This window comes from Alosa sapidissima, chromosome 21, assembly GCF_018492685.1.
Source record: "Alosa sapidissima isolate fAloSap1 chromosome 21, fAloSap1.pri, whole genome shotgun sequence".
NCBI lineage: Eukaryota > Metazoa > Chordata > Actinopteri > Clupeiformes > Clupeidae > Alosa > Alosa sapidissima.
This window is the reverse complement of record NC_055977.1, coordinates 23343158-23369681: the sequence shown is the minus strand read 5'-3', so window position 1 is coordinate 23369681 and position 26524 is coordinate 23343158. Positions and strand designations below refer to the sequence as shown.

Here is a 26524-nt window from a genome sequence, read left to right as displayed (position 1 = left end):
GGAGGTGGGGAAAAAACAACCGCAACAGATTATTGATCCCTGCAATCAGTGGTTTTGATTCTCCGAGCGCCATTACACAGGTGCACTATTACACCTAAACATTTTACCAGACTCTGAGCAATCACACACACACACACACACACACACACACACACACACACACACACACACACACGCACAATGCATGCTGCCCTCATCTTTACACAGAGGTCAAGCGGTTAGCGGAGGAGGCATTCGCATGTCTTGATGGATCTGCTGTGTGTGAGGGGCTGTAATGGAGGTGGTGGCTGACAGAGGCTGCCTGTGCGGTGTGAAAAGTGTGATTATTAAATTTCACATAAGTGTGTTAGTGTCACGCGGGGCGGCCCTAATCATCTCCTGGAAGGAGTCTCCCAGTGGCTTCTGGGAATGATTATTAGAGCAAAGGGGGGGGGGGGGGGCGGGGGGGGACGGAGTAAGTGGTTGTTCTCTGACATACTCGCTGCGCAAGATGAAAATGGAGGCTGGTGTATCGGGACACGAGACACAAGAATGAATTCGACTCTAGTTTCAAAAGTCGAGTTTGATCTGTGTTTTGCGTTCTCTCCTGATCTCTTCTGCTTTGTGGTGGTGCATCTTTTTTTGGGGTTAGTTGTACAACAGCTGTCCCTTAGTTTGGAGGGTGTGTGCTCTTTCCTTCACACTATCTGGTTCTATTTCCAAATAAGACAAAATACAGACACCATATAAGCATACTTCTACTGTAATTCTTCAGCAACTCTACTGTGAGTCTCATTATTTTGCTGTTCGAAACATGAACTCTGCAAAGACTAAAGTAACTTAAAAAGTCATTATCACAAGCATTTCTGGACTGTAACTAGACAAAAAAAAATCATTACTCGATTACCACAAAAACGCTGTCTTGTAACAAATGGGTTTGTGTACACCAGGCCTGTGCCATCTCGCTCTCTACTATAATTTTCCACTCAGCTCGCTGCCAAATGGGTTAAGACTGTTCCAGTATTGCCTACCTGCACAGGCCAAGGATTGACCACACTCAGGTGGTCCGGCGACCCAGCGGAGGCTCTGATGGATGGCTTACAGCTGGACTCTGCTCTGGCAAGAAGGAGAGAGAGGGGGGGGGGAGTGAATAGAGAGAAAAGAGAGAGAAAAGCAAAGAAATGAGAGAGATGGACTGAGAGAGGGAGGGAGGGGGAGTGCAAAGAAGTAGGTAGGGATAGACAAAGGTAAGAGACAGAAGAGAGATTGATGTGATGAGACATATAGAGTGAGAGAAGCCATAGAGGTAGAGAATGAAAGTATAGAGGAACAGTAGACGAGAGATGGAAGAAAAGAGATTGAAGAGAAGGACTAAGAGATGGAAGAGAATCATGAGAGTGAGGAGAGCGAGTGAGGGAAAGAAGAATGAAAGAGAGAGAGAGAGAGAGAATGAGGAAAGTGAAAGAAGGAGACGAAGAGCTTTGATTAGCCAGGAAAGTTTGCAGCGGCGCTATAGCTACCACGGCCCTGTGATGCATTATGCATTGTAAATTCAGCAGATAGAGGCCATTACAGTCAGAGCTAATGAAACTCTGCTGATTAGCAATCTCCTGATGCTGCTGCACCATATGCCAGTCTTCTCAGGGATGTCTGACGCCAAGCAGCGGCACACTCGAATATCCACACACATGAACACAGCCAGAGGTAATGCAAATACACACACTAACACACACACACACTAACACACACACACACACACACACACACACACACATACACACTCCAACTCCAACACAAACCCCCACACACACACACTCACGCACTCCAACTCCAACACACACCCAAACACACACACATACACTAAATCAAATCTGAGCACAGCTATCATTAGAACACGTACAGCATGCACATAAACAATGAAACGGCTACACATCTGAGAGCAGTTCCTGCACACACACACCTGAACACCGCAAGGGATAACACACACACACACACACACACACACTGACAGTGAAGGCCACAACCATCCCCTCCAGCTCTTAATGTTCTTACAAAAACACCACCACAGCATTTGTTTGTCTCCTATTTGAGAACACAGCACACGCAAGGCAGTGACTCATACTCCCCCCCACTGCCCCCTCTCCTGAGTCCTGGGTGACCATTTACAGTTTGGCCACAATCTAGTTCAGTGGCACTCACCCCCCTTCTGTTTGACAGCTGCTGGTCACTGGCCCCCTTTCGTTCATTCTCTCCATCCCCCTCTCTCTCCACTCTCACTCCTCTGTCTCTCTCTCTTATTCTGTCTTTTCTTCTTTCTCTTCACCCTCCTCTCTCTCTCACTCACTCTGTGTCCCTCTCCAGCCATGATGTACCTCTCCTGACAGACTGAGTGTGACAGGTCCCTGGCTGCCCTTCTCTCTCACCTCTCTCACAAGGCTGCCGCCGCATCTCAGAGGAATGTACAGTGGGTGAGCCTAACTCCACAGCGTGCATACACACACACACACACACACACACACACACACTGAGGATCTGTTTGGCATAAACATACCCTCTATTTCACACAAACACACTCACACAGGCACTTACACTCCCTCACACACACACACATACACAGCTATCACACTGGAAAAAAAAATGTGAGAAGTGGCCCCTGTAGAGCTCAGTAAACCCGGACCAGATGGCAACACATGTTGGGGCTCTCTCCCCCTCACCCCACCTCTACACCCCCCCCCCCCCCCACACACACACACACACCCCACGGCCATGTGGCGCCGGCCGGCCCTGTGCCGCCGACACGTGCATCACCACCTGTTCGTGACCCCAGGTGACCCCTTCTGGCTGAACGTGACAACGCGGCACCAGACTCCACCACCACCAACACCACCCCCATCCTTCACCCGCCAACCATGCCTTCCTCCTCCCCCCCCCCCACCGTCCGGTCCTCAGTCTACGGGTCTCAGCCTTGGGGCCTGCGTTCCTGCCCGCGGGCCCCTACTCCGCATGCCAATGAGCTGGAAAACGACAGCGACTCGGGGCTCCGGGCTGTGCCCGCTCTCCCTCTTCATTGAGTGGCTGGCGAGGTACTGGAGGAAAAGGTTCGGGCGCAGGGGCGATCATGATGAGGACTGATTATTAGGCAATTACAGCCACTTTACCAGGCATCGGCACTGGCAGAGACTACACGTGTGTCTGTGTGTAGGTGTGTGTGTGCGGAGCACATAATCTCATTATCAGAGATGTCTCGATAATGGATTTCATTCTGTGTCTGTGTGTGTGTGTGTAGCTTATTCTCCCACTCTCTTTTGCATTGCAGACCTATCGAACGCTTGGAATATTATCCTCCCAAACACGGTGGTAAAATATATATATATATATATATATAGTCCAGCATTGAGGGTGGGGATGTTCATTTTAGAGCCACCATCTAAGAACAAGCCTGCTCATTTCCTTGACGTTGTGATCAGATGGGCTCCAGTTTTGCAGTAGTCAGCGTCTCCCTACCAACCACCCCCCTCCCCTTCCCCCCCTCCTCACCGTTTTCTCCTCTTTTTTCTCCCCTCTGTATCTGCTGATACTTCTGACAAGATTGTTATTATTGTCATTACGGTAGACTTGCCTAGCAGGCATTTTTGTCCTGGAGTACATTATATGGATTGGCTGAAGGAACAAATTACTACACATATGGAGGGGTGCCTCGATGTCACTCATAATAACGTTGCACGCTGTCACGAGAACTCAGTCTCCTCTCGCGCCGCTCTGTCCTCGACTGACTGAAATGACTCAGCACTTACGGGAGAGTGACACCATATCATTACATCCAGCAGGCGATCCGCAAACAACAAACCCGCAAACTGCAAGAGTGGCAGGGCTGATGAAGTCATTTGAGAGCGTTTTTTTTACAATTCTAATCACCATAGAGAAAATTATCGAAAAAGCACAGCCATATCTGACTAACTGGACATATTCCATTTCTTGGTCAAATAGCTCCATTGTTTTTGTCGCTGTCTGATGCTCCAGGGCGCTGTAGTCTCCATTTTCTGTGGAGGTGGTTTTGTTTGCGGGACGTGGTGGCTGGGAATGCATGGCTGATCGCGTCAAACCGCCGGCGACGTGCCAGCGCAAACGTGCGATGCATTCAGAATGGAGCTCTTCTGCCAGTTCCCAACTCGTTCCGTGTCAGTGGCTGTGTGTTGCCGGTTTATGGCCTTCACTGTATGTCACTCATACATAAATGCATGCGACAATGAATGCCAGACATTTCAAGAGCACTTGCCCCCAGGTCTGAGGCATTCCGTACCACTCCATCCTCGAGGCCATCGGTGCATTGGTGCGCCAAGTCAGTCTGTCTAACGCAGTCAGCTCGAACCATACATGTGTATCACACTCGCATATCCGCAGAACACAGTGTAAAACAAAAAGAGAGAAGAATCAATCTGCATGGTTCTCCCATACAAGTGCCCACAACGACGCCATCACAAGGAAACACAAGACAAACGACAAGGTCATGCCCCCCCCCCCCCCTGTAAGTAAAATCTCTTCATCTTCTTTTTTTCAAACTTCAACCTCTCTTTCTCCTTTCTCCACGTCTAGGCAGCCTGCAGTCCGGCGTGGTGCAGTTGGGGCCTGGCCCGGTGACAGTCGGCTCGGAAAGCTCATTACAGAGTTTAAGGAGCTCAGGGGCCTAATTAAAGCCAGCTCATTTCCTACCTGCGCGAGAAAACACTCAGCCGTCATTTTTCATTATTAATACTTTAACACTCGCTGACCGACAGCCGGGGCCCGAGACGCGGGACTTCGGCGGTCCCATCAATTAACCCGGCCAAGGCTTAAGCCAGCGGAGGCTACGGGGCCCCGTGAGGGCTCCCTGGACGTGGGGGCGGATCTTCGGCGCATGAATATTAATACTCACCTTTTGTCATCCAGGGAGGGAGGGGATGCGTGCGTGGACACGTCCAGGGGGCACCTAGCAGATCCCCTACGCCCCGTGTGGAGGTGGGGTAGGGGGGCCTCGGCGGCTTTGGCCTCCCTCCGCACGGCGACCTTTTACCCTTCCCCTTAGTCTCTCTCGTCTTCCCTCTTATTCCACTCCTCCACACATCTCCATCTCTCTTTCTTATTCCACTCCTCCACACATCTCCATCTCTCTCTTTCTTTCTCGGCATGTGTCTCCCACAGGAAACATCTGCCGCGAGATCTCGGACAAAAACCCCCTTCGGCGCAGTTTGTGCCCGGCAGCATGCCACATCGCCGGGGCCAATTAACTGCCCTTCTGTAGAGGGCTGCCATTCAAAGGGGAATTCATCCCACACACACACACACACAAACCCACATGCACACACACACAGGCCACTTGTATTGTGAAGATCGTTTCTTCCATTTCTCCGTTCCGAGTTTTGACTTTGCCATAAACAGTCGGAATACGGAATGAGGAGGCTGCTGGAGTCTGTGGCTGACTCCACGGTCCACTGGCGTCCCAGGATGGGCTCACTCGGTGTCTCCGGTCGGACAAGACGAGGAGTAGGAGTGCAGGTGGGGGCGGGTATGGGATAGAACAGTATTTAATTTATTTATTTCTGCTAGAACAGAGGCCATGCTGTCGCAACACTTTAAGCGTGACACTATGCATAAAACATGACATCTTTCCTCCCCTGGACGCCGGGGCCTGGCTCTCACTGTGGCCGCCTCTGCCCTGTCTACGCGTGCATCCCTGCTGCGTCGGGCAAATGCGATCGCTTGGCATCCGCTGCTCCCCTGTGGCACTCACACTCTGTGCCCCTCTTTTAGTGAGGATCCAAATCCAGTGTGTGTGTGTGTGTGTGTGTGAGTGAGAGAGAGAGAGTATGTAGTGTGGGGAATGAGCAAGGAGCAGAGCTCAGGAGTGCTGTCAGGGTACACTGTGTTTGTGTGTGTGTGTGTGTGTGTGTGTGAGAGTATGTAGTCGGGAATGAGCAAGAAGCAGGGCTCAGGAGTGCTGTCAGACTACTGTGTGTGTGTGTGTGTGTGTGTGTGTGTGTGTGTGTGGGGTGGAGGGGGACAGACCTTGCGGAACATCTGCCAACCTTACTGTTGCCATCCCCAGTTCCCTCGAACTTCCTTAATACCCATGTGCCACTTCTGCTGTCGCCCGCATTGGCCCAGGAGTCCTTGACTAAAACGTTTGTAATTTCCTTGGGAAAAAGGAGAGCAGCACCCTCACCTCACCCCCCCTGGATTAACGACAGATGTGGAGTATCTCTCTGGGATGACTGGCCCCCCCTCCACACACACGCACACACACTTACCTGGGTTCGTCCCCAAACACACTCCCTCTGGGAAGCACTCCAACACGGCCTAAATCATTCATCGGCACACACAACAGCTTGTTACAAAGACAAACACACACACAGCACACCGTGGGTCTCTCAAGGTGACGTCTATCAGCTCAAGGTGGACAAAAAAAAGGCACAGAGACGAGACTTTTTTTCTCCCCCAAGCATTGTTTTTTTAATTTCTCTGCATGTCTTGTCACAAATTGTGGCCACATGAAAATAGTCAAAAATTACATCCTCTGCATCAAAAATACTGTGACATTTCATTCTAAAAAATTGATGTGTGCAACTGACATTCTCTGAGACCTCACTCAAGTGCTGGCATTCTACAAGGCATCTGGCGTTCGTTCAGCATGATGCGAGCTTCTGGGTACCCAGATTAGGCATAGGCTGCTTCAAGGCTGAATCCTATTGCAATAAACTATAAATAAAATAAATAACACGTTTAAAACAGCATCGTATGGCAACGCCAAACTTTACTGTACACCATAATGAGTGCAGTTACAAGGACTGAGTACTGACACTATGTTTTAACCCAAAAAGCAGCCATGATTTCGTCTTCGCCTTTGATGTGAAGCAAAGGCATCAGGCGAAAGGGAGAGGTAGCGCAAGCATCGTTCATGTTTTCGAAGTGGAGCAGGTGGTGACATTTCAACCTGTTACTTTGCAAAGCCTTTTTCCCCGGCAAACGTAGCTTCTGCCAGGGATCCATTAAAAGTTGAAGTTCTCCTCGGCAGAAAAAGTGCTTGAGCTTTTCAAAAAAAGGGGAGGGGGGGGGGGGGGGGGGGGCGACAGTTGCTCGCACAATTGCCTTCAGACAGCGGCCTCGGAGGTAAACAGTTGGACAGCCGATCAGCCTCAAAGCCCCGTACGAGGAGAGAGTGAGGAGACACTGATCAAAAGAGCAGCGCTTTTCCGCGCTAAACGGTTCCAACTGGAGCTACATCCGTCGCAGGTGCCAGCGAGACCTTCACTCGTCAGCTTGGCCAAAGAGCCAGGATCCTATCTGTCGAGCCCGTCTCCAAACCAGAGTCCTCTGCCAGCCATGTGTTTGAAAGGCCAACAGCCTCTCATAATTACCGTTCAGTATCATTTCACAGAGAGTCCTTCTCCATGGTCGCCTGTTTTCCCATCATAAATGATTAAGTTGAGCTGGGTACAACCCTAAGCTGCATGCTGATGTGTTCTTCACAAGATACAGTATTTCTACAGGGTTTAAAAATGTGAAAGGCTTCTAAAAATAATCTATTTAGGCATCCCCTTCAAATAAATGGCACTATATTTTACAGGGAAACCATCTTGACATGTTTATATTACTGTCTTATTTATTCTAATCATATAGACAATTAGAGATGGCGCAATTGTACGTTAAAAATGCAATTAAAGTCTTGTACAAACAGCCCTGATACATGCTGTGTAGCCCTATTCCTATTTTGAAAAGCTCTCGATGTCTTAATTTGTCAGCCGATAAAAAACCCATCTTTGGTGTTTGGCCCAAAATCCTGCCAACAGCCTTAGGCGCAAATTAATTTCACATTAAATTAAGATGGCCTGCGCTTTCCTGACATAGCTCGAGGTAAAAAGGAAAAGCTAAGAGGAGAGAACCGAGTTGGGGGAGGTGGGAGTGTGTAAGCGAGTGTGTGTGTGTGTGTGTGTGTGTGTGTGTGTGTGTGTTTGGTGTTTTTTATTCTACTGGCAGTGGTGATTACGCAGCGAATTACACATTGGCACAGTGTGGTTCGACTAACAGCTGCTCATCTGCAATCGCACTCAAGGCACTGGATCAGACGGTGGTCGGGCCTCGTTCAATTATCCTGCCTGACGCCTGCGCTCGGATTAGACCCTGTTCGCTGTGTGGGGAGACCTCGCCTGCGGAGGGTCATTCAGTCGACTCGTCTGAGGAGTTCTGGACGGTTCTTTTTTTTTTCTTCTTTATCTTCTTAGCATGTAAGACATTCTAGTGAAAAACTTCACAGAAGCATGAGGCTTTCCTAAGTTGTCCAAGTGAGCAAGGACTGAACATGTAAAACACATAGATGGCAATAATGGTGCATCATGGTCATCAAAGGCCAAAAATGGATTTTCCTCTCCTAAAAAGTTATTTAGTATTCATTACAGTTCTTTTCTTTTGCTACAACACACACATATACAAGGTGCTCTTGCAAGGCAGCAACCTGACTACTTTTTTTCATTAAATGTGTGTTTTTTTGTCCCTCTCTCTCTTGACTGAAGGTGTAAAAGCTGAAGGATAGAGAGAACAATTATACCTATTTCAATCATTCACACTGCACAGAGCTATGAATGTGCATGAATCAGCTTCTCGGGCAGTTTAGCCCTCTAAGACAAAATGCTGACTCCTCTTCAGACCCTTCACTCCTGATACAAATGAGAGGGGGTGGAAATCTAGGCTTTAAAAACCGCTTCAGAATAAATGAGTCAGTGTTTGAGTTATGGGGAAATTACCCAGAGGTCACTTATGGCAGGACGTTGCAGAGGACTAGTACTCAAGGTTTGGCACACCAAATCAGGGGATTGGTTCTGGGGATTGTAGTGTTTTTTTTGTATTAGTTTTTTTTGTATTTGTTTCTCTAGAAGAGCTGGAGGAGGAGGTCGGGGCCCCATTCGAGGGCCGTCTGGGCTACCGCCAACGCCGCGGCCCCAAGGGTGGCCGAGATGCCCCATACGGCCATCTTGACCAGCTGGTTGGCGGAGGTGGGTGTCGCTGCCGCGGCAGTGTCGTCAGTCAGGGCCAGTTGACCGTTGGTCAGGCGCTGGCGGCGCAGGACGGAGTCGGGCCGCTGCTGGAGGGTGGTCAGTTGGAAGTCCTGGAAGGTGCTGATGGCGATGCTGGAGGAGGTAGAGAACAGGAGGGGGTAATTATACAGGGTCAGGGGCGGAGGAAGGTATGCCAGTGAAGGACATGCAGTTGCCACTGGCTACCTTAAGTATGAATGGAGTTAATAGTTGGTATGTTCACATTTCACACCATGGCTTCATAAACATATTGTGGTTCACCTATACTGAATTTAAAAGTCACTTCATTTGATTGATGCAGTCACAGGGGAAGGCATGAGTTTGAGGCTTTTTCTGAGTACCCATTCAGCGCTAAAGAGGTACTCAATTAATCTAAAACTGCCTAAAAGAATCATACTCCTGCTACTCACAAAAACAACAACTGTTGTATCCTTGATAAGTGTTTAGTGTTTCAATCCTTTAAATTATGTACACCACTTGCATTGTGCACTCTTAAAACAAATGTGTTGAAAACAACACAATGTTGTTTTTAACACATATCTCTATGTCCAGATAGGGACAACAACATTTGTGTTGTTTCCAACACATTGCTTTTGTTATTCGTTTCAAGAGTGTACACAGCATGTTATGTTGAAATCAACACAACTTGCGTTGTTTTTAACACATCTCGGTAACACTTTTCTTGAAGGTATCTACATAAGAGTGACATGACACTGTTATAACCATAACACTAACCCTAACTTGTCATGACAAAAACCGAATGACACTTGACAGAAGCGAGTGACAGAAGCGTTACTGTATGTCAAACATTTATCACTTGTTTATAATGTTTATGACAGTGTCAGTCATAAACGTACAGTATATGTATGTAGATACCTTCAAGTAAAGTGTAACCCACATCTCTATGTCCAGATAGGGTCTACACATTCATTTTAAAGGAGAATTCCGGTGTGATATTGACCTAAAGTGTATTGAAACATGATACCGAGTGTGAACTTATGTCTCATAGCCCATCTCGGCTTGTCCCCTGCACTCCAAAATCTGGCAAATTCTTCCAGTAGCAGCAACTGGAATCCATGCATTTCCACTGAATTATTTTTGGAATGTGATCCCTTATCATACCTGTTCATTCTTACTCGTCGCTCGACTTATCGTGACTAAATTCAAGATGGCTGCAAACACTAAACTTCGTGAAGATACTGTGCGTATAAATCGTCTTGTAAGTAAACTACCAGTGCTTTTTCAAAGTTCTTAATGTCTCGTTTTAAATGTCAGGGCCCTCGGAAGTCTACCAATGAAGTGTGGAGATACATTGAGCCTCGTAAATGGTGTAAAACAGTGATTTATTTGCATGGCTAGCCCGATGCCGAAGCACCACCATTGAAAAAGCTGTTGGTAGCATCGGCTAACTAGCGCCAGATTTTGGAGTGCAGGGGACAAGCCGAGATGGGCTATGAGACATACGTTCACACTCGGTATCATGTTTCAATACACTTTAGGTCAATATCACACCGGAATTCTCCTTTAAGAGTGCGCGCGTGTGTTACAGCTATGGAACTTTGATTTTCATTTCATTTTAACTGCTTGTGGGAGACATGCCAGGTGTGTCTCTCCAGCCTCATTGCACTGGCAAGTCATCTGGAGTTTTGCTGTGGAGCCTCATTTGGATTCGTGAGGTAAGCACTTCTCTACCAAAATAGATAGATCTGTAAATAGCCATATTGACATCATACCAGCAACATTACACAACTGACACCTTTTACTGAGGTTTCAAGGACTGGGCTATACATCACAGAGAAAAAATAGCATTTGCATGTTACATCTGTAAGATACATGTAGTCATAGGAGAATTATGTATATAATGTATATGTATATTATAAATTATGTATATGATGTCACTATGAGCAATAGGTGAAGGACAGGGGTTTTCTACAGAACTCTCTCTTCCTCTCAGAAGTGGTACAACTGGTCAACCTTTCACATTTCGGACCACTCATCAGCGATGTATGATACCTAACTCTTGGCCATTATCAAAGGCAACTTCAGACAGGGCTGGCAGTAGCAGCAGCAGCATAGCAGTAACACTGCAACAGTCTGGCAACGTAGTCGTCACACACATGCTATGGAAGTAGTGTGAAATGGAGAGAGAGAGAGAGGGAGAGAGAGGGAGAGAGAGGGAGAGAGAGAGGAAGATGGAAGGAGGAGGGAAGAAGAGGAAGATTGTGCAATACTAGCTGCACACTACAACTGTGACAGAAAGAGGATTGACCCCCGCCTATAAATGCATCGACATACTGCAAAAACCTACATTCCTTCTCACAAGTGTGGATGTACGCACGCGCGCGCGCACACACACATATATAGCCTACTTACATAATTTACAGTGTATTGATGAAGTGTAACAATGTTTGCAATGTTTGTTTGTGTTTTTTTTTTATTAGTATTATTATGGAGAGAGAGAGCGAGAAAATATACAAGTTACATGTAAGTAGACAAAGGGAGTAAGAGAATGTGGGAAAAAGACAGAAATGACAATGTGAACTATGCAGTGTGGTTTTGAGCAGACATGAGCCACAGAATCAGAGATAAAGGGAATGAGAGAGGGAGAGCAAGAAAGAGAAAGAGAAAAAGAGAGACGGGAGGAACGAGAGAGATAGTGATGCAGATCTCTCCATTAGTATGAGTAGATAGGCAGTGAGTCACAGCCCAAATTCAGCATCTTCCGTAAGATAGCGGGATGATGTAACTGGTTAAAGAACAGGGCCAAGTTGAAAGGGCAGGTAATCTCTCAGAGAGAGAGAGAGAGAGAATCAGACGCAAAGGGAAGGAAAGGAAAAAAGAAAGGATGGGAAGGAAGCAGTGAAGGAAAGAGAAATCCCTGTACAAAGCCCATTGAGCACATGAACCATGTAGAGCTAGAGGAGAGAGGGAGCCAGCATGAGAAAGAGAGAGAGAGAGAGAGAGAGAGAGGACGACAAGGAGAAAAAAAAGAGAGAAAGGAGAGACAGAGCAAGAGGGAGAGAAAGGAAGACAAAGAGAAATAATGAGAGAATTGAGAGAGAGAGAGAGCGAGATAAAGGAAGACAAGGAGAAAAAAAGAGAGAAAGGAGACAGAGAGCAAGAGAGGAGAAAGAAAGGAAGACAGAGAAAGAATGAGAGAAAATTGAGAGAGATATTATGGTGAGTGTTGAGTGTCCATCGTGAGGGCAGTGGGGGGGGGGGGGGGGGGGCTTGGCCTCTACGGCCCCAGTGGACACATCACCCTCCTCCAGCACACTCCTTCCTCCTTCCCAGGCTCTCTCCCTCCCAATTAGCGCCGAGCCCACCAGCCCATTGCCCCCGCCAGCGGACGGCAGGCCCCACGTTTCTTTCAACAGTTTGGAGAAAAACATAATTAAAAAATCATAAAATATTCACTTCCATTTCATTATCGTCCCTCTGGAAGAATAGTAAACATCGCGCTACATAAAATGCAAAAACATTTTCCTCGCCGATTATGAATTGCATCCCATACACACACACACATGCTCTCCGTCACACATGTATACACACACACACACACACACACACACACACACACAAAAAAAACAGCTCTCGATGGAAGATGGAGCTGAAGAGGGAGTGTGAGAGAGAGGGAGGGAGAGAGAGAAAGAAATAAAAAAAAGTTTTCTCTAGATTGTTCCGCTAGCTCTTGCTTCGGGGGCTCAATGTCTTTAAGACTTCATTCCTTTCTTGGTGAAAACGAGACACTTGCTTCGCCCTCTCCCGTTCTCATTAGGCGAGCGGCGGCTAATGCTCCAAAGCTGAAAATAGCTGACAGGTAGCGGCAGAGCAATTAACTTTTAAACTTTCACTTTAACAGCTTAGCACCCAAGAGGCCGGGCCCCTCTTCTCTCCTCCCGCTGATGATGAAGCTGCCTGCTGACGCTGATGCTGATGATGTTGCCGCGGTGATGAAGACGACGACATGGCCGCCTAGGAGCCGCAAGGACCCCCCGCCGCTTCTGTCGCTCAGAGAAGAGCATAAGAGCCAGGGGCTTTAGAGTGTTGTGAGTGTGTGTGTGTGTATGTGAATGTGTATGTGAGTGAGGGAGAGAGTGTGTGTATGAGTGAGTGTGTATATGAGAGAGGGAGAGAATATATATTTGTGTGTGTGTGTGTGTGTGTGTGTGTGTGTGTGTGGCGGGGGTGTTGGTGACGAGTGACAGCCATAAACACACCTCCACCGCTTCTGTCAGGAGTGCGGAGGAGGAGGAGGAGGAGGAGGAGGAACGCAGGGTAACCTTTCCAGAACTTTCCCTTGTCCTTTGGAGCTTCCCTGCCCGCCTCTAATGCTGCGCCCTGCACAGGCTTTACCCATAGTGAGTCTCCCTTTGATGTCTGTGAGGGTGGGCAGACAGACTGGTGCCGGAAGACATAAGTCTCCTGCATCCACTCCATCCATCCCTCCCTCTCGCTCCCTCTTATTCTCTCTCTCTCTCTCTCTCCCTCTCCCTCTCTCCCTCCCTCCCCCCTGCGCTTCTCTGTTACAGGATGACGCATCATTTTGGAAAGTGCTGATGCGCTGCTGTCCCCCCTCCAGGTTAATCCGCGTCACTCGCCTGAGTAAATAAAATATACAAAAAATGAACACAAAAAAACACGCACGCACGCACACATACATAAACACACACACACACATACACACACACAGACACTCGGAGGCTCTGAGGAAGGTTGCGTCACGCTCTACTGTAGGCCAGGGCCTTGTGAAACAGGTCAGAGAACTGTTGAAAACAGACAGCAGGGTTTTGTAACTGCTCCTCTGGCACGCACAGGGACTGGGAGAGTCTGGGCTTTTGTGCTGTCAGTTCACAGAGCTTTCTCTCTCTCTCTCTGTGAGCATGTGTGTGTGTGTGTGTGTATGTTGTGTGTGTGTGGGTGTGTGTCTATAATGCTATGTGTTTGTGTGTCCCATTTGTCTGTAACCATGCTGTGAACCATGCACTGAAATGTTTTGATTTGTTGATACGTGTGTGTGTGTGTGTGTGTGTGTGTGTGTCTGAACGCATATATCTTGTTGGTGTCAATATAAGTGTATGCATATGTGGGTGTCTGTATGCCATCATGCTTATATGTGTGTGTGTGTGTGTGTGTCTGTCTTGTGGGCATATGATTCAGCTGTATTTGTGTGGTCCTGATGTCCCTTTGACCCACAAGTGCCAACTATTGCCCTGGCAGCTCCGTCAAGTCCCCCCTGGCCAGCTCTGCTCACTCATGCATGCGCGTGTGTGTGTGTGTGTGTGTGTGTGTGTGTGTGTGTGTGTTTGGGGGTGGGGGGGTGGGGATGGGGGGCTTGGCCCTGGGATGCACTGGCTGGACTAGCCGACCCTGCTGCGGTCTTCTCCCTCTCTCTGCATTGACTGCACATTCTACAGCATCATCAGTTCCACCACTGCGAGCCAATGAGGAGCTGGTCAGGCATGGAGCATCTCCAACAGCCACACCCCCCTGGATGTAGGCCATAGAGTATACAGGTCTTCCTCATACAGTACCCTTTACGCGCATGAACTGGTCAAGCACACACACATTTAATCCTGCAACTCTCTCTCTCTCACACACACACAGACATTACACACACACACACACACAGACATTACACACACACAGACATTACACACACACACACACACGGTGATGTGCATGCACACATGCAGACACTCCAAAAAAGAGACAGAAAGGGAGCACAGACCATTTTGCAGCCTACAGTCTGTTTGCATAGAGTTCAACTCAGGCCCCTGAGGCTTACCCACATACACACACACACACACACACACATTAGATTTGCATGTCAAGTGGTGGCAGAGACACACTTGACATTTCTAGTGGCGGGAGAGGAGGAGGAATAAAAAGGAAGAAAAGAAAGACAGAGAAAAAAAGAAAATCAGAACAGCACCATGTTGACTTTCTGCCCGTTGTGGTAACAGGTGCAAACATGAATCCTCTCTACCTGTTTACTCGTCTGGCTCATGGGATTCTGCTTCTCTCTCTTTCTTTCCATTTCTTTCTCTCCCCCTCACTCCCTCTCTCTCTCTTTCCCTGTCTGCTTCTCTCTTCACACCCCCCCCCATTTTTCTTGCCGTCTTTTCACTCCTCTCTCTCGGAGTCTCTCTTTCTATTCCTTCCATTCCCTCCATCCCTATTTCTCCATTCCCTCCATCCCTATTCCCTTCATCCCTATTTCTCCTTTCCCGTAACTCCCCCGTATCTCTCTCTTACTGTTGGTCTCTGTCCCTCCACCCTTCTCTGTCTACCTCCTTCTCCTCCTCCATCTTATCCTCCCTCTCTCCCTCTCTCTCTGATGTCTCGGAGGACCGTCTGTCGGGTGCATCTCAGAAGAGAGCCTCTCAGCCCTCGCTGAGTCAGCATCCTCGGACTCCTCCACGAGAAAGAGAGAGAGAGAGAGAGAGAGAGAGAGAGAGAGAGAGAGAGAGAGAGAGAGAGAGAGAGAGAGAGAGTGAAAGATGGATTGAGAGAAAAGAGAGAGGGCCATTTTACATCCCCTTAATGACTTCATTGCTTCCTGCGTGAGAGCTGCAGCAGGTCGGACGCCTGTGTCTGGGTCTGTGTAACACAGCCCCGGATCTATGGAAATGTGGGAGTCAATAAGGCTCAGTATTCAACAAATCTGCCTATCCATCTATTTCAAGCACCAAAAGCTTACACACACACAAACAAGCAGCACAAGCAGCAGAAGCTTACACACAAACACACACCACACACACACACACACACACACCAGAAGCATTGACAAAGGTAATGACCTTCAGGCGATACAGCATTTGTCCTGAAGCCAAAAACACCAGCACTGTTGTGGGGGAGACGATCTCCTTTGGCTTCCTTCTAAAAGAAATGGGAGTGGAAGCTTTTTGGAAGTGTTCTCAAGGAAATGCCAGCATGCTGTACTGAAGTGCTGCTACACGCTCCGTTTCTGTGTGTGCGCGTGCCAGAGTCTCATGCTTTGAGCGTGCTCAGTGCACAGGAAGTGTGCCCCCACCTTAAACTCACCCTCCACATTCCACACACACTTGAGTTTTAAGAAAAGGTGTTATCACAGTCATCCTCTGCACCAGCCTGCACACACACACACACTATACAGGTGGGGGCTGCTGCAGCATGCGAGAAAAAAAGAGGGGGGGGAAGGCTTTCTTCCCTTTTCTCACTCCAAAGGTGTGTGATTCTGGTGGTGTTTTTTTAATCCCCTGATGCATCTTGTATACTGCTGTACCGGCGGCAGCTGAAAAGGCTTGCAACAGGCTGGCGCGCTCACACGAGCCGAGCCAAAATGGCTGAGCTGGAGAAATCAGCCCGTCAGCAGCAACAACAAAAAAAAAAGCGCTTGAACACCGCCCCCCCCCCCCACCCCCCACCCAACCCCACAGAAAAAAAAAGAAAAACATGGAAAGAAGGAGAAGGCGTTTGACATTGAGCGTAATTCAGGAACAAAGCCCTTAGCATGACTGAGGTGGGGTGGTGGTGGGGGAGGCAATGTGAGTGAAGAACATTTGGGGGTCAAAGCTGTTCACGTGTGTGTGTGTGTGTGTGTGTGTGTGTGTGTGTGTGTGTGTGTGTGTGTGTGTGTGTGTGTGTGTGTGTGTGGTGGCTCCACTTCATTCCCCTCATTACGACACATGCCAGGGTCAGCTGGGACAATGGCGGGCGAGGGTCAGGGGTGAGTGTGTGTACGCTCCAGAGCATGCCCGCTTCACCGCCAACCCCGAAAAGAACAATGGAGCGAGGTCCCTCTCTCTCACTCACACACACACACAGACACACACACCACTCCATCAGTCCCCGGTCCTTCTCCCCCCGAGGAAGGGCCACAGATGCTCAAGGAGAATGGAGGGGGGGTGGAGGCTGAAGCGGGGGGCTGGGACTATGCAAAGACCAGGCAGACATAATTATCCAGAGACCAGGTTTATTTATTGGATATGGGCCCAAAAAAGATTGGCGCCTCTCTTTCTTTAAATATGGATGATATGCACACACAATAAAGGGAGAAAGAAAGAAGAAAAGAATCAAAGAAAGAGAATGAGAACATCTTCCGCTCCAGGATTTTGCACAGAGCCTGATGCTAGGCTAACCACACACAGATGGCTGGAATTTTTCTTCACTCCTTTACATCGCAAGCCGTGGAGAGAGAGAGAGAGAGAGAGAGTGTGAGAGTGAGTGAGACAGCGAGATAGAGAAGAGAGAGAGAGAGTATGAAAGAGAGAGAGAGAGAGAGAGAGAGAGAGAGAGAGAGAGAGAGAGAGAGAGAGAGAGAGAGAGAGAGACTTGAATGGAGGAAACAAATATCACCTGTCCAAGCACAAGCGGATGGTAAAAGGTATTCATTACCTCCTGCTGCTGGTGATAACATCATAAAAGTCCAGCTCCTACCTGCACCATGGAAGAACCATCTACAAACTCAATCTCCAGCCTGACAGCCAGCATTTAGATACAATAGGCCAGAGTGTGGACAACCGGAGATTTAATGCCCGTCACTTCACAATAGCCCCCCTCCATTTCCCCTCTAATACCCCCCCCCCCCCCCAATAGACTGGGAAGAGGATATGGGAGCTGGAGACTGGGGGATGGGGGGGGTAGAGGTTGTGTGTGGGGTGGGCAGGGAGATTTCACACTCAACAGCCCCATCTGCTGGACGTGAGGGGAAGGTGACGCATCTCACCTAGATGGATGACAAGTTGAGTTTGAAGTGCACCCAAGTTGATACACTGGGACATTTGTCTGGAAAAACACTTTTTCTTGCAGCACAGAGTGAGTAGTGAGACAGTTCATCTTAGCGATCCCAGTCAAGGTGTATCTCCAGGGCCCGGCAAGAAAAATGACCGTACCGACAACAAGAAAAAGTCAGAGAACCAACTACATATACTTGGGTTGAAGTGAAATGCTCTAGATTAGACTATCTATTGAGAATTAAGAAGTACCTTGCGGCCCTTTTTGCCTGTCCCCTCACAGTTCACTGAGTGTTCACTTAAAACGAGTTTATAGCTACACTCAACGCTCTGCAAATGGCAAAGTGAAGATAGTGGCTTAGACCGAGCCAAAAGCAATTCTATCCAATCACCACACGGCTTCAGGAGTACAGAAAGAAGGCTGTCATTTGATTGGCTGAGAAGTTTGAATATCAACAACCTTTTGCCAGAACCAACAGCAGCTTTAAAGACTGAGCTTACAGGTGGAAACTCAACACTGGCTAGACTGAGCTCTATGGCACAGCATGGAGCATCAAGGCATTGTACTGTAGGTGAAGTGTGTGTGTGTGTGTGTGTGTGTGTCTGTTTGGGTTGGGTGCCGTCGCTTACCTCTTGCGGGACTGCAGGGCAGCTCTCTTGGCCAGCTGGGAGGGGGGGTAGCGTGCGAAGAGGCTCTGTGCGTGGTCAATGAGCTCCTCATAGGGCAGGTTCTGGGGAATGTTGGAGAGCAGGTGGTGGACCATGGCCATATCACACTCACTGTTCTTCACCTCTTTCTCCCGATGCAGCACAATCTAAAGCCAGACAGACAGGCAGGCAGACAGACAGGCAGACATATATATTAATCACTATTGATTTGGCAGATGCTTTTATCCAAAGCCATAAATTGAGGGCCAGCATTACATTTACAGTGAGTCAGAAGACCTGTTGAGAGGAAAAGCACACCCTAGTACAAAAGTACTAATGCTTATCAATCTGTCAAAAAGGCGACCAGAGATTGGAGGCGCATGGTAATGGGCAGAGTGTTAGAAGGGCTAGAGGGAGATGCAAGCTCTTTCACCAGCGTGACGTCTGCCTGAAAAACCAAACCACCTAACGGTTTACTGAAGACCACCATTATACTGGAGACCACCTCGCAGAGCAGCACGGCACCACAGCAACACCAAGGGCACAGCAGGGCACAGCAGGGCACACCCTAGAGCACACAGAGGACACTCAGCGGGTTCAACTCCCAGGGTGCCTGGCGACGCTCACACACACACACACACACACACACACACACGCACGCGCACGCACGCACGCACGCACGCACACGCACACACACACTCACAGCGATGTGTGCGTGGGCGCCGTACATGACTCCGGCTTAAATTATTCACTCCAGTGACTGACCTTAAAACTTGAGCGCAAGATCAGACTGAGCCTCGGATACACAAAAAAATAAATGAACAAGCACACACACAAATAAATAAATAAATAAATAAATAAATAAATAAACAAGCAAACACAAATAAACCTCCCCCTTCCCTCCAAAACTCCTGCCGGCCTCAGGTGAAAATCAGAGACAGACACACTCCTAGTGAAGAGGCTCCCTTTGGTTGCGGGCCAAGTCTTCCTGAAGGAGTTAAGGCCCCCTGCTTTAGCAACCTAAGAGGCAGGATGAACTACATTTCCTGGCTGCTTTGTTATCCCGACTTCAAACGGCCCTGGCCCCCTTTGGTTTGCGCAGCGTATCGAGCAGGGGGGATAGGTTTATGGAGAGAGAAGAAAGGGGGCCATTTAAAGTAATCTAGCACAAACACCGCCAGTTCTCCACACAAACCTCTGGTGAGTTCATTAGACTTGTTTAATTAACTGGTCTAGCTACAACAAAGTGCCCTGGATTCCTGCATCAGAAAAATAAAGTGTACACACACACACACACACACACACACACAAACAAACAAACAAACATTCACACAAATCTTCTACGGGGACATAATAACAACCCCCCACCCCCGCTATGTGTGTGTGTGTATGTATGTATGTTTGTGTTGACAAGGCAGCAACTTTTTTTTTTTATTCTAAAGAACATCCATTAAAAGACTCTCCAATGAAGGGCAGCATTTCCCTTGGCTTGCCAAATGTCAATGTAAATCTGAAATGTGTGGTTTGAGAGATTATTTAGCCAGTGGACTGCCAATCGGGCTGCGACTCAGAGGCACACAATCATAATCACTGTCAGTCACCGCCTGTTAACTAATGGGAGAAAATTACTCCCCCTCCATTGTTTACAGAGACTGGTAGGGTGGCTGCGTCATGGCAGACACACAGCCGTGATTCACCACTGCAAATTAGCAAAACCAGGTCACTCCGACACACACACACACACACACACACACACACACACACAAACAAAGCGACTGAAGATGCTCTGACAGACTGAAATGAATGTGCAATGAAGCTCTAGTAATATAAAATAAAATAAAAATAAGAAAGAAAAAAACGAAAATGAACTTTCCATGAGCCTGGCTGGCCTTGCATCTGAAGTGTGTGGCTAGAATTCTTTTAATCCTCAGATACACACCCGTGCATGCACACACACACACACACATAACATTTCCAGAGCATTTAGTGTAGCCAGACATAATCAGTGCTTTTGCGATGAAGAGGGGAAAAGAGACTAGGAAGAGAAAGATGATGAAGAACAGAAGAAAGAAGAGGAGGATATTGGGTGGTCAAGAAACGAGGGAGGCTTACCACGGCTGCAAAGTAGATGGCCATCAGAGGGTGGGAGGCCAGGAAGAAGTCATAGAGCCGAAGAACTTGCCGGAAGTCGGAAAGGACGTGGCCGTACCAGGTGATGAGCCAGCTGAGAGCGAAGATGGTGCCAACTTCAGCCCTGGAGCCCCACAGACAGACAGACAGACAGACACACAGACACACACACACACACACACACACACACACACACACACACAGACACAGACAGACACACCAAAAAACAGACACGCAGAATTAGAAGAATGGTTAGAGAATTTCATTGGTACAACATGCAATACTTAACCCACTTTTCCACGCGACTTGAGGCAAGAGAGAAGCAAATAAATAAACAAGCGTCGTGCATGATAAATAAATTCTGCACGTCGCCCTGAATGAGTATGATGTCACTGATGATGTAATTATAAAGCGCGCCCGAGAGACCTCTCCTCAAGGCCAAACATTAAGCATGGTTCACTTCAGTGGCCTTTTTTTCCCCCCGACCACAGTAACATTGCTCTATTTTAGGAACTGAAAATGGCCTTTTGAGAGATCATTTGTGGAGTCAGCTGAGAAAAAAAGGAGAGCGAGAGAGAAAAAAACCCCGAAAAGGGACTCAAAGGAATCTGCAGGAACTACACCTCAAAGCATCCTCTGGGCGACAGAACTAAGCAGCTCTGACTGCTTATCCCCACAACACAAAGCTGCAACCTGTCCCTTTTAAGACCCTTTCAAAAACAGGGGAAAAAAAAAAAAAAAACACATACACACATCTCACAATCCCATCAGGCAGGTTTGTGTGACTAAAAATACCTCCCGCTGAAGATTGTGGCGAAAATTTAGACTGATGCCTGGACGGGGCTCTGGTGTGGCCCCCCGTGCCAGCACGCTTCCACACATGAAATGCTCGAGTGGCTCGGCGTGGAGGAAGAGGACTGCATTAGAACTCACTTCCTCTTCCTGGATTTTCGGGGGGAAAGTGGCATCAAAGTAAGAAAGAGCAACAGTACCTGAAGCGAGCAACACCATTAGACCTGTGGGGCCCGAGTGAGAGCTTAGGCTAGACGGGGGCCTCCCAAGACGTGCATATCTAATATTTATCAGGAGCCTCTTATTCTTTACATTTTAGATGAGCTACCATTAAAAATAACTCGCTTTTACAGCTGGGACTGAGCCAGTGGCACGCAACAGCCTCACTCTCTCCAGCTGACTCATAGTACAGGTTTGTGTGCTCAACCAGCACGCACACACACACACACACACACACACACACACACACACACACACACACACACACAAAACAGTAACACTGAAAAAACAGAAAACACAGAATGAATTATAAATGAGGTACCAAATGGTGCATCCATTCCTTTGCGGGCCGTTGTGGGTCCAAACATTTTCACATACCTTAGCGGGCCGTTGTGGGTCCAAACATTTTCACATACCTTAGCGGAAGAGACAAGACTCTTCCTTTTTCATTTCCACTCTTTTCTTTTTCTCTCTAAATCACACACCTGCTTCCCTGTCCATCAAGTGGATGATGAGAAATAAAGAGCTTCTTAACGAAGTTAAAACACACACAGGTATGACAAATGTAATATCCGGCGTCAACATAAAGGCGCCGCGGAGACAGACGACTGGTGACAATCACAGGAGTGTGCGTTCGGGAGTGTCAGAATGTAAGCAGCGGCGCAGGAATATGCAAAACGACATCAGCTTGCCGACAGTCGCTTTGAAACAAGGGCGGCCGTCTCGAGACAGCTCCCCAATTAGATCGCACATGATCATATGCTCCTGTCAATGCTGCGAATGTGTCAGCATCCATTTCTTTCAGATTTGCACTTATAGCTCCTAAAAGAAACAAGAAATCAGAACATCTTATTCTTCCCTCCTCTTACTTAGTCTGTGCTATGTTTGTGTGGCCCACCCAAGTGTTGCCTTGCACCATAAACATAGATACCAACAGTCAACAGTTCTTACATACGAAGTCTATGATTATTCTGGCATAAAATAACGGTTTCTATATGCAATATGTACCACCAGTGTATTGTTTATTCTACTCTGTTGTTTGAGTTTGAATGAGAAGGCAATCTCGCCTCCTCTTACTCCACACAGTGGCATTCAGGCTCACACAGTGCTGCGCGCTCTCTGCTGCCCCCCTCAGGTGGTTCTCTTCTCTTCATGCAAAAAGCAAACACGACAGACACACCAGACAAATCTCAGCAAGTAGCTAAATGAGCCCATCCTGATCACCTTCAATTGTGTGTGTGTGTGTGTGTGTGTGTGTGTGTGTGTGTGTGTGTGTCATAATATTGATACGGCAATATTTTATATGACTTCTTTTGCGATACATTATCGATGCGCTCTGCTTCCATCATTATCTTCACCAAAATATTAAATTGTACAATTTGTATTCTAATTGCAGTACACTCATCTTTTATTTTAACTTTAACTTTGATTCACTACTTCATTCATGTGTGTATAAACACTGAAATATGCATTTTAATGTGTTTATTTCTTGACAGAGGTATATTTTTTGTCTATTTAAAAAAAATGTTTTTAAGAGGCTCGGAGCTAAAACTTTATGCACTTTACACAATGTTTCCGATGTTGTGATATGATGCTATCGTTATCGTGGGCAAAGTATCAATTCCAACCCTGTGTGTGTGTGTGTGTGATTTAAGGGGCTGTGAGATAGAGAACACCCCCTTTGTGGTGTTATGAGGAGCTGCTGAAGCACGACTAGTTTTGCAGCCTCCAGAGACTGGCTTTATTTCGGCTCGTAATAAACTGCTTTGATGAAACACTATCAATCAGCGAGCGCTTCAGGCTAGGATTGAGGGCGCTGCAGAGCTTGTGATGATAATTTTTTTTAACCATGATGCATTGCAAATCAGTTGCACAAAAAAGTACACCCGGAGTCTCTTTCTTTAAAAGGTGCACGTACTGTAGCAGATCAGTAAATCTTTCATTATTGTAGGGCTCTCAAACAGCAGTGGGAAAGTTCCAGATGTCAAAAGGAAAAAAGACTTACTAAAATCAACAAGCAATGGAATTATCTTGTTCTAAAACAGGCAGCAGACATTGGAAGGGCACACTGAGGTGGTCACATTACGTCCAAACTGAATTACGGTAATCCCCAGCAACACCATATTGACATATTGACTCCAAATCAATCCTCAATTCGACCAAATGTAACCCACTGTGTATTTAAGTTAGTTTCAGGAACAGAAGCTGACTTTAATTTATCAAGAAAGGACAAACAACCCTGCGTACTCAAGGTCAGGATAACACTTTAGCTTAGAATTTCACCCCATACCACCACTATTGTGCCTTCCTGCAAGGTCACAATACCCCAGACCATCTCCATTAGTAACATAACATAATAGAGAATATAGAAAGGAGGTCTTACTGTAACATAAAGTCATGTAGCTCTCGGTCCACCTGCTCCAGAATTGGCATCAAGTAATTCAGGATGTGCTTCGTACTGTCCATTGTAGGGTCCATAAAATCCCTGTTGATAATACAGGTACAAATAAAAATACAAATCTACCCCTAAAATGACGCAGGATTGCACTAATTGAGCTTTCAGCATTAACAACAATACTACTTCTTGCTGACAACCCTTGATCAACTAGAATTTTGAATTCAGAACAATTCTGCCAGAATAAAAATCATACTCTGCTCCCAAAGCACATAACATATTAATCATGAAATGACAACAGAGCTGTTAATTTACTCTATTAACAGGTGTTTGCTAGATAAATATCTATCAGCCCACCTGAGGTGGTGATTTGAGAGAGTCTCCACCAGGGCTATGGCCATTCTCTCCCCCACCACCAGCAGGAAGGTGACCACTATGTCGTGGTAGCCCTGGTAATAGTGCAGCTGAGGGTTCTTCCTCAGAACGTCCAGGATGATGTCAATCAGCTGTTCCTGCAACACCTCTCTCTCAGCAACCCGCATTCCTGGAGAACCAAAACAAAAAGCTTTTGTTATTGTAAGTTTAGTAGACAGCAATGTACAGCTTGAACATCCATAAAGTTAAGTCAGGATCCAGTATTATGAATTTGTCATAATGAGTGGTAGAGACTACATCACCATGACTTGGTTGATGACTGCAGCTATAATCAATAGCAGGCTTACCTCTAGGAAAACGACGCATTGATCTCCTGACATCCAGAAGGACCTGGTTGTAGTCCTTGTGGTTCTCCCTGACATCTCTCCCTGAATCAATCAGAGCAAACAAAAGACACAGAGAATGAGGCTCAGAGTTCTAGACTGATCAATCAAATGGATAGGATTGCCAGCTGTCATTTTAAAGGTACATTTTTAATAGACTTCTTGCACTGATGTCAAATAAGGAATATCTGCAATCTTGCCGTTCAAAATTTACCAGGTTTTGTTGGGAGGTTGTACACATTAACATTGAGTAGTTTGGGCCAGACTTTTCTCCTGATATCATCTGTTAGTAGACCACCCTCACTCACAGCCGCCTTTCGCAGGGTTTCAATGTCCACTGGGTCACTGTTGAGAGCTTGGTGTATGTCAAGGAGCTTCTTCTTTTTCCATGACACATGTTCTATGTGGAGGAAAAGAGAAATGTCTGAGAGTTTCCACCATGCATCTATGGAATATTATGCAACAAACTGCAGCAATGAAATGCATTATAGTAATAGGCCTACTGTAGTTCTAATCTAATGTACATGACTTAAAATACTTTTAAGTAAATCCCCCGCAAAACTGGTTTGAACTAACAACAGCAGCATTGATTCGGCAATTCATAATACTATCACACCTTAGCCAGACTTTGAGTGTCCTCATCATACATTAGGCTTACTAAGCACAGTAGAATCTCCAGGTATGTGGTGTCATTTCATGTTGATAACTTCTCGCTATAGCGGTGTATGCCTACGACTGATCATTTACACGCGTCGATTTGGCACGAGCTCCTACTCCAATTTCACAGTTATATTTTAACCGGTCGAATCAATTTGGACACGAGCCGAGAACACTTCCTGATACATTGGCAACGGCAACTAGTGAAATAGCCTTGATCATTCAATTGTTTATTTCATTTTTTTAAATGTCAGAATCTCTTAGTATAGGAAAGAGATTGCACTGTTCTTAAATTGCGATTAGAAAAGAAATGTTTGCCTGCAACAGTCCTAGCCCCTGTCCACGTAGCTAGACAGACAGGCCTTTTCAAAAAGGATAGCCACCTACTTTCTTTTTCGAAATTGACTGGTTTGCACGTATTTCCATTCTCACAACTGACCACCTTTAGAGATAACTTAGTTATCAGCTAACATGTAGAAAAATGATAATCTCACCACATACTGTAATTGTGCTTTTACTTACCTCCATGTCCCTTCTCGTTTCGATTAGTAGTGCTACTACTAGTCGGTCTGTTGTTCCCATTACAGTTTACTTGCTGGTGCTTTTTTCCCTTTTTCATTTCCCCGTGTTTGTTTATGGCATTAGCGTTTACAACCAGTTCATTCCAATTCGTTTTCTTTGAATTAAAATGTCATGTCAATAAAGCTTAAATGTATCGCCATAACAACATCGCTGAGCCGGTTGGTTATTCCCATCAAACATATGTCACTGTCACGCAACCAACACCTGATTCAAGAGGGGTTAGCCAAACTTGCTTGCCGCAAGGGCGGTCCTCTGTCAGCTGATTGGTCAATTTTGCTGTCTACAGCTTCAGTAGGCCTAACCCTTTCTTTTACCTTCTATGGCCTAACCTTGGTAAGCTGGGATACATTTTGAAGGCACAAATTAACATCACAGGCCTACAATATGGGCCACAAATAGTTCAGAATTCAGTACTCATAGCCATTCAGTAGCTCATAGTCATTTATCAAATTTGTCAACAAAAAATATGTAAGCCAACAATTATCTATTTTTTACACAAAGTTTCTAGACCAGATCTACATTCTAAAAGTGATATTAGCCTTCATGTCCTTCATGTAGTTAATAAACGTTGGATTTTAAGTT

General features: G+C 46.8%; 1 protein-coding gene across 1 annotated transcript; it reads right to left on the bottom strand.

The window, feature by feature from the left end:
* Positions 1-6748: 6748 nt before the first annotated feature.
* On the bottom strand, positions 6749-26150 carry zgc:63863 (uncharacterized protein LOC393372 homolog). The gene is made up of 8 exons (XM_042077247.1): positions 25883-26150; positions 24918-25103; positions 24668-24748; positions 24303-24489; positions 23934-24035; positions 20522-20663; positions 18392-18576; positions 6749-9137 (listed from the first exon to the last, which is right to left on the bottom strand). Exons 1-8 carry the CDS (start codon positions 25977-25979, stop codon positions 8879-8881), a joined length of 1239 nt encoding a protein of 412 aa, XP_041933181.1. The 5' UTR covers positions 25980-26150; the 3' UTR covers positions 6749-8878.
* Between the last annotated feature and the right edge of the window lie 374 nt (positions 26151-26524).

Coding starts and splice junctions, on each gene's coding strand:
- zgc:63863 (XM_042077247.1), bottom strand. CDS start 25,979: ATGAAAAAGGGAAAAAAGCACCAGCAAGTAAACTGTAATGGGAACAAC. Junction 24,036..24,302: donor CTCTCAAATCACCACCTCAG/GTGGGCTGATAG, acceptor TATTATCAACAG/GGATTTTATGGACCCTACAA. Junction 9,138..18,391: donor GCCCTGCAGTCCCGCAAGAG/GTAAGCGACGGC, acceptor TACCTCCTCCAG/CATCGCCATCAGCACCTTCC.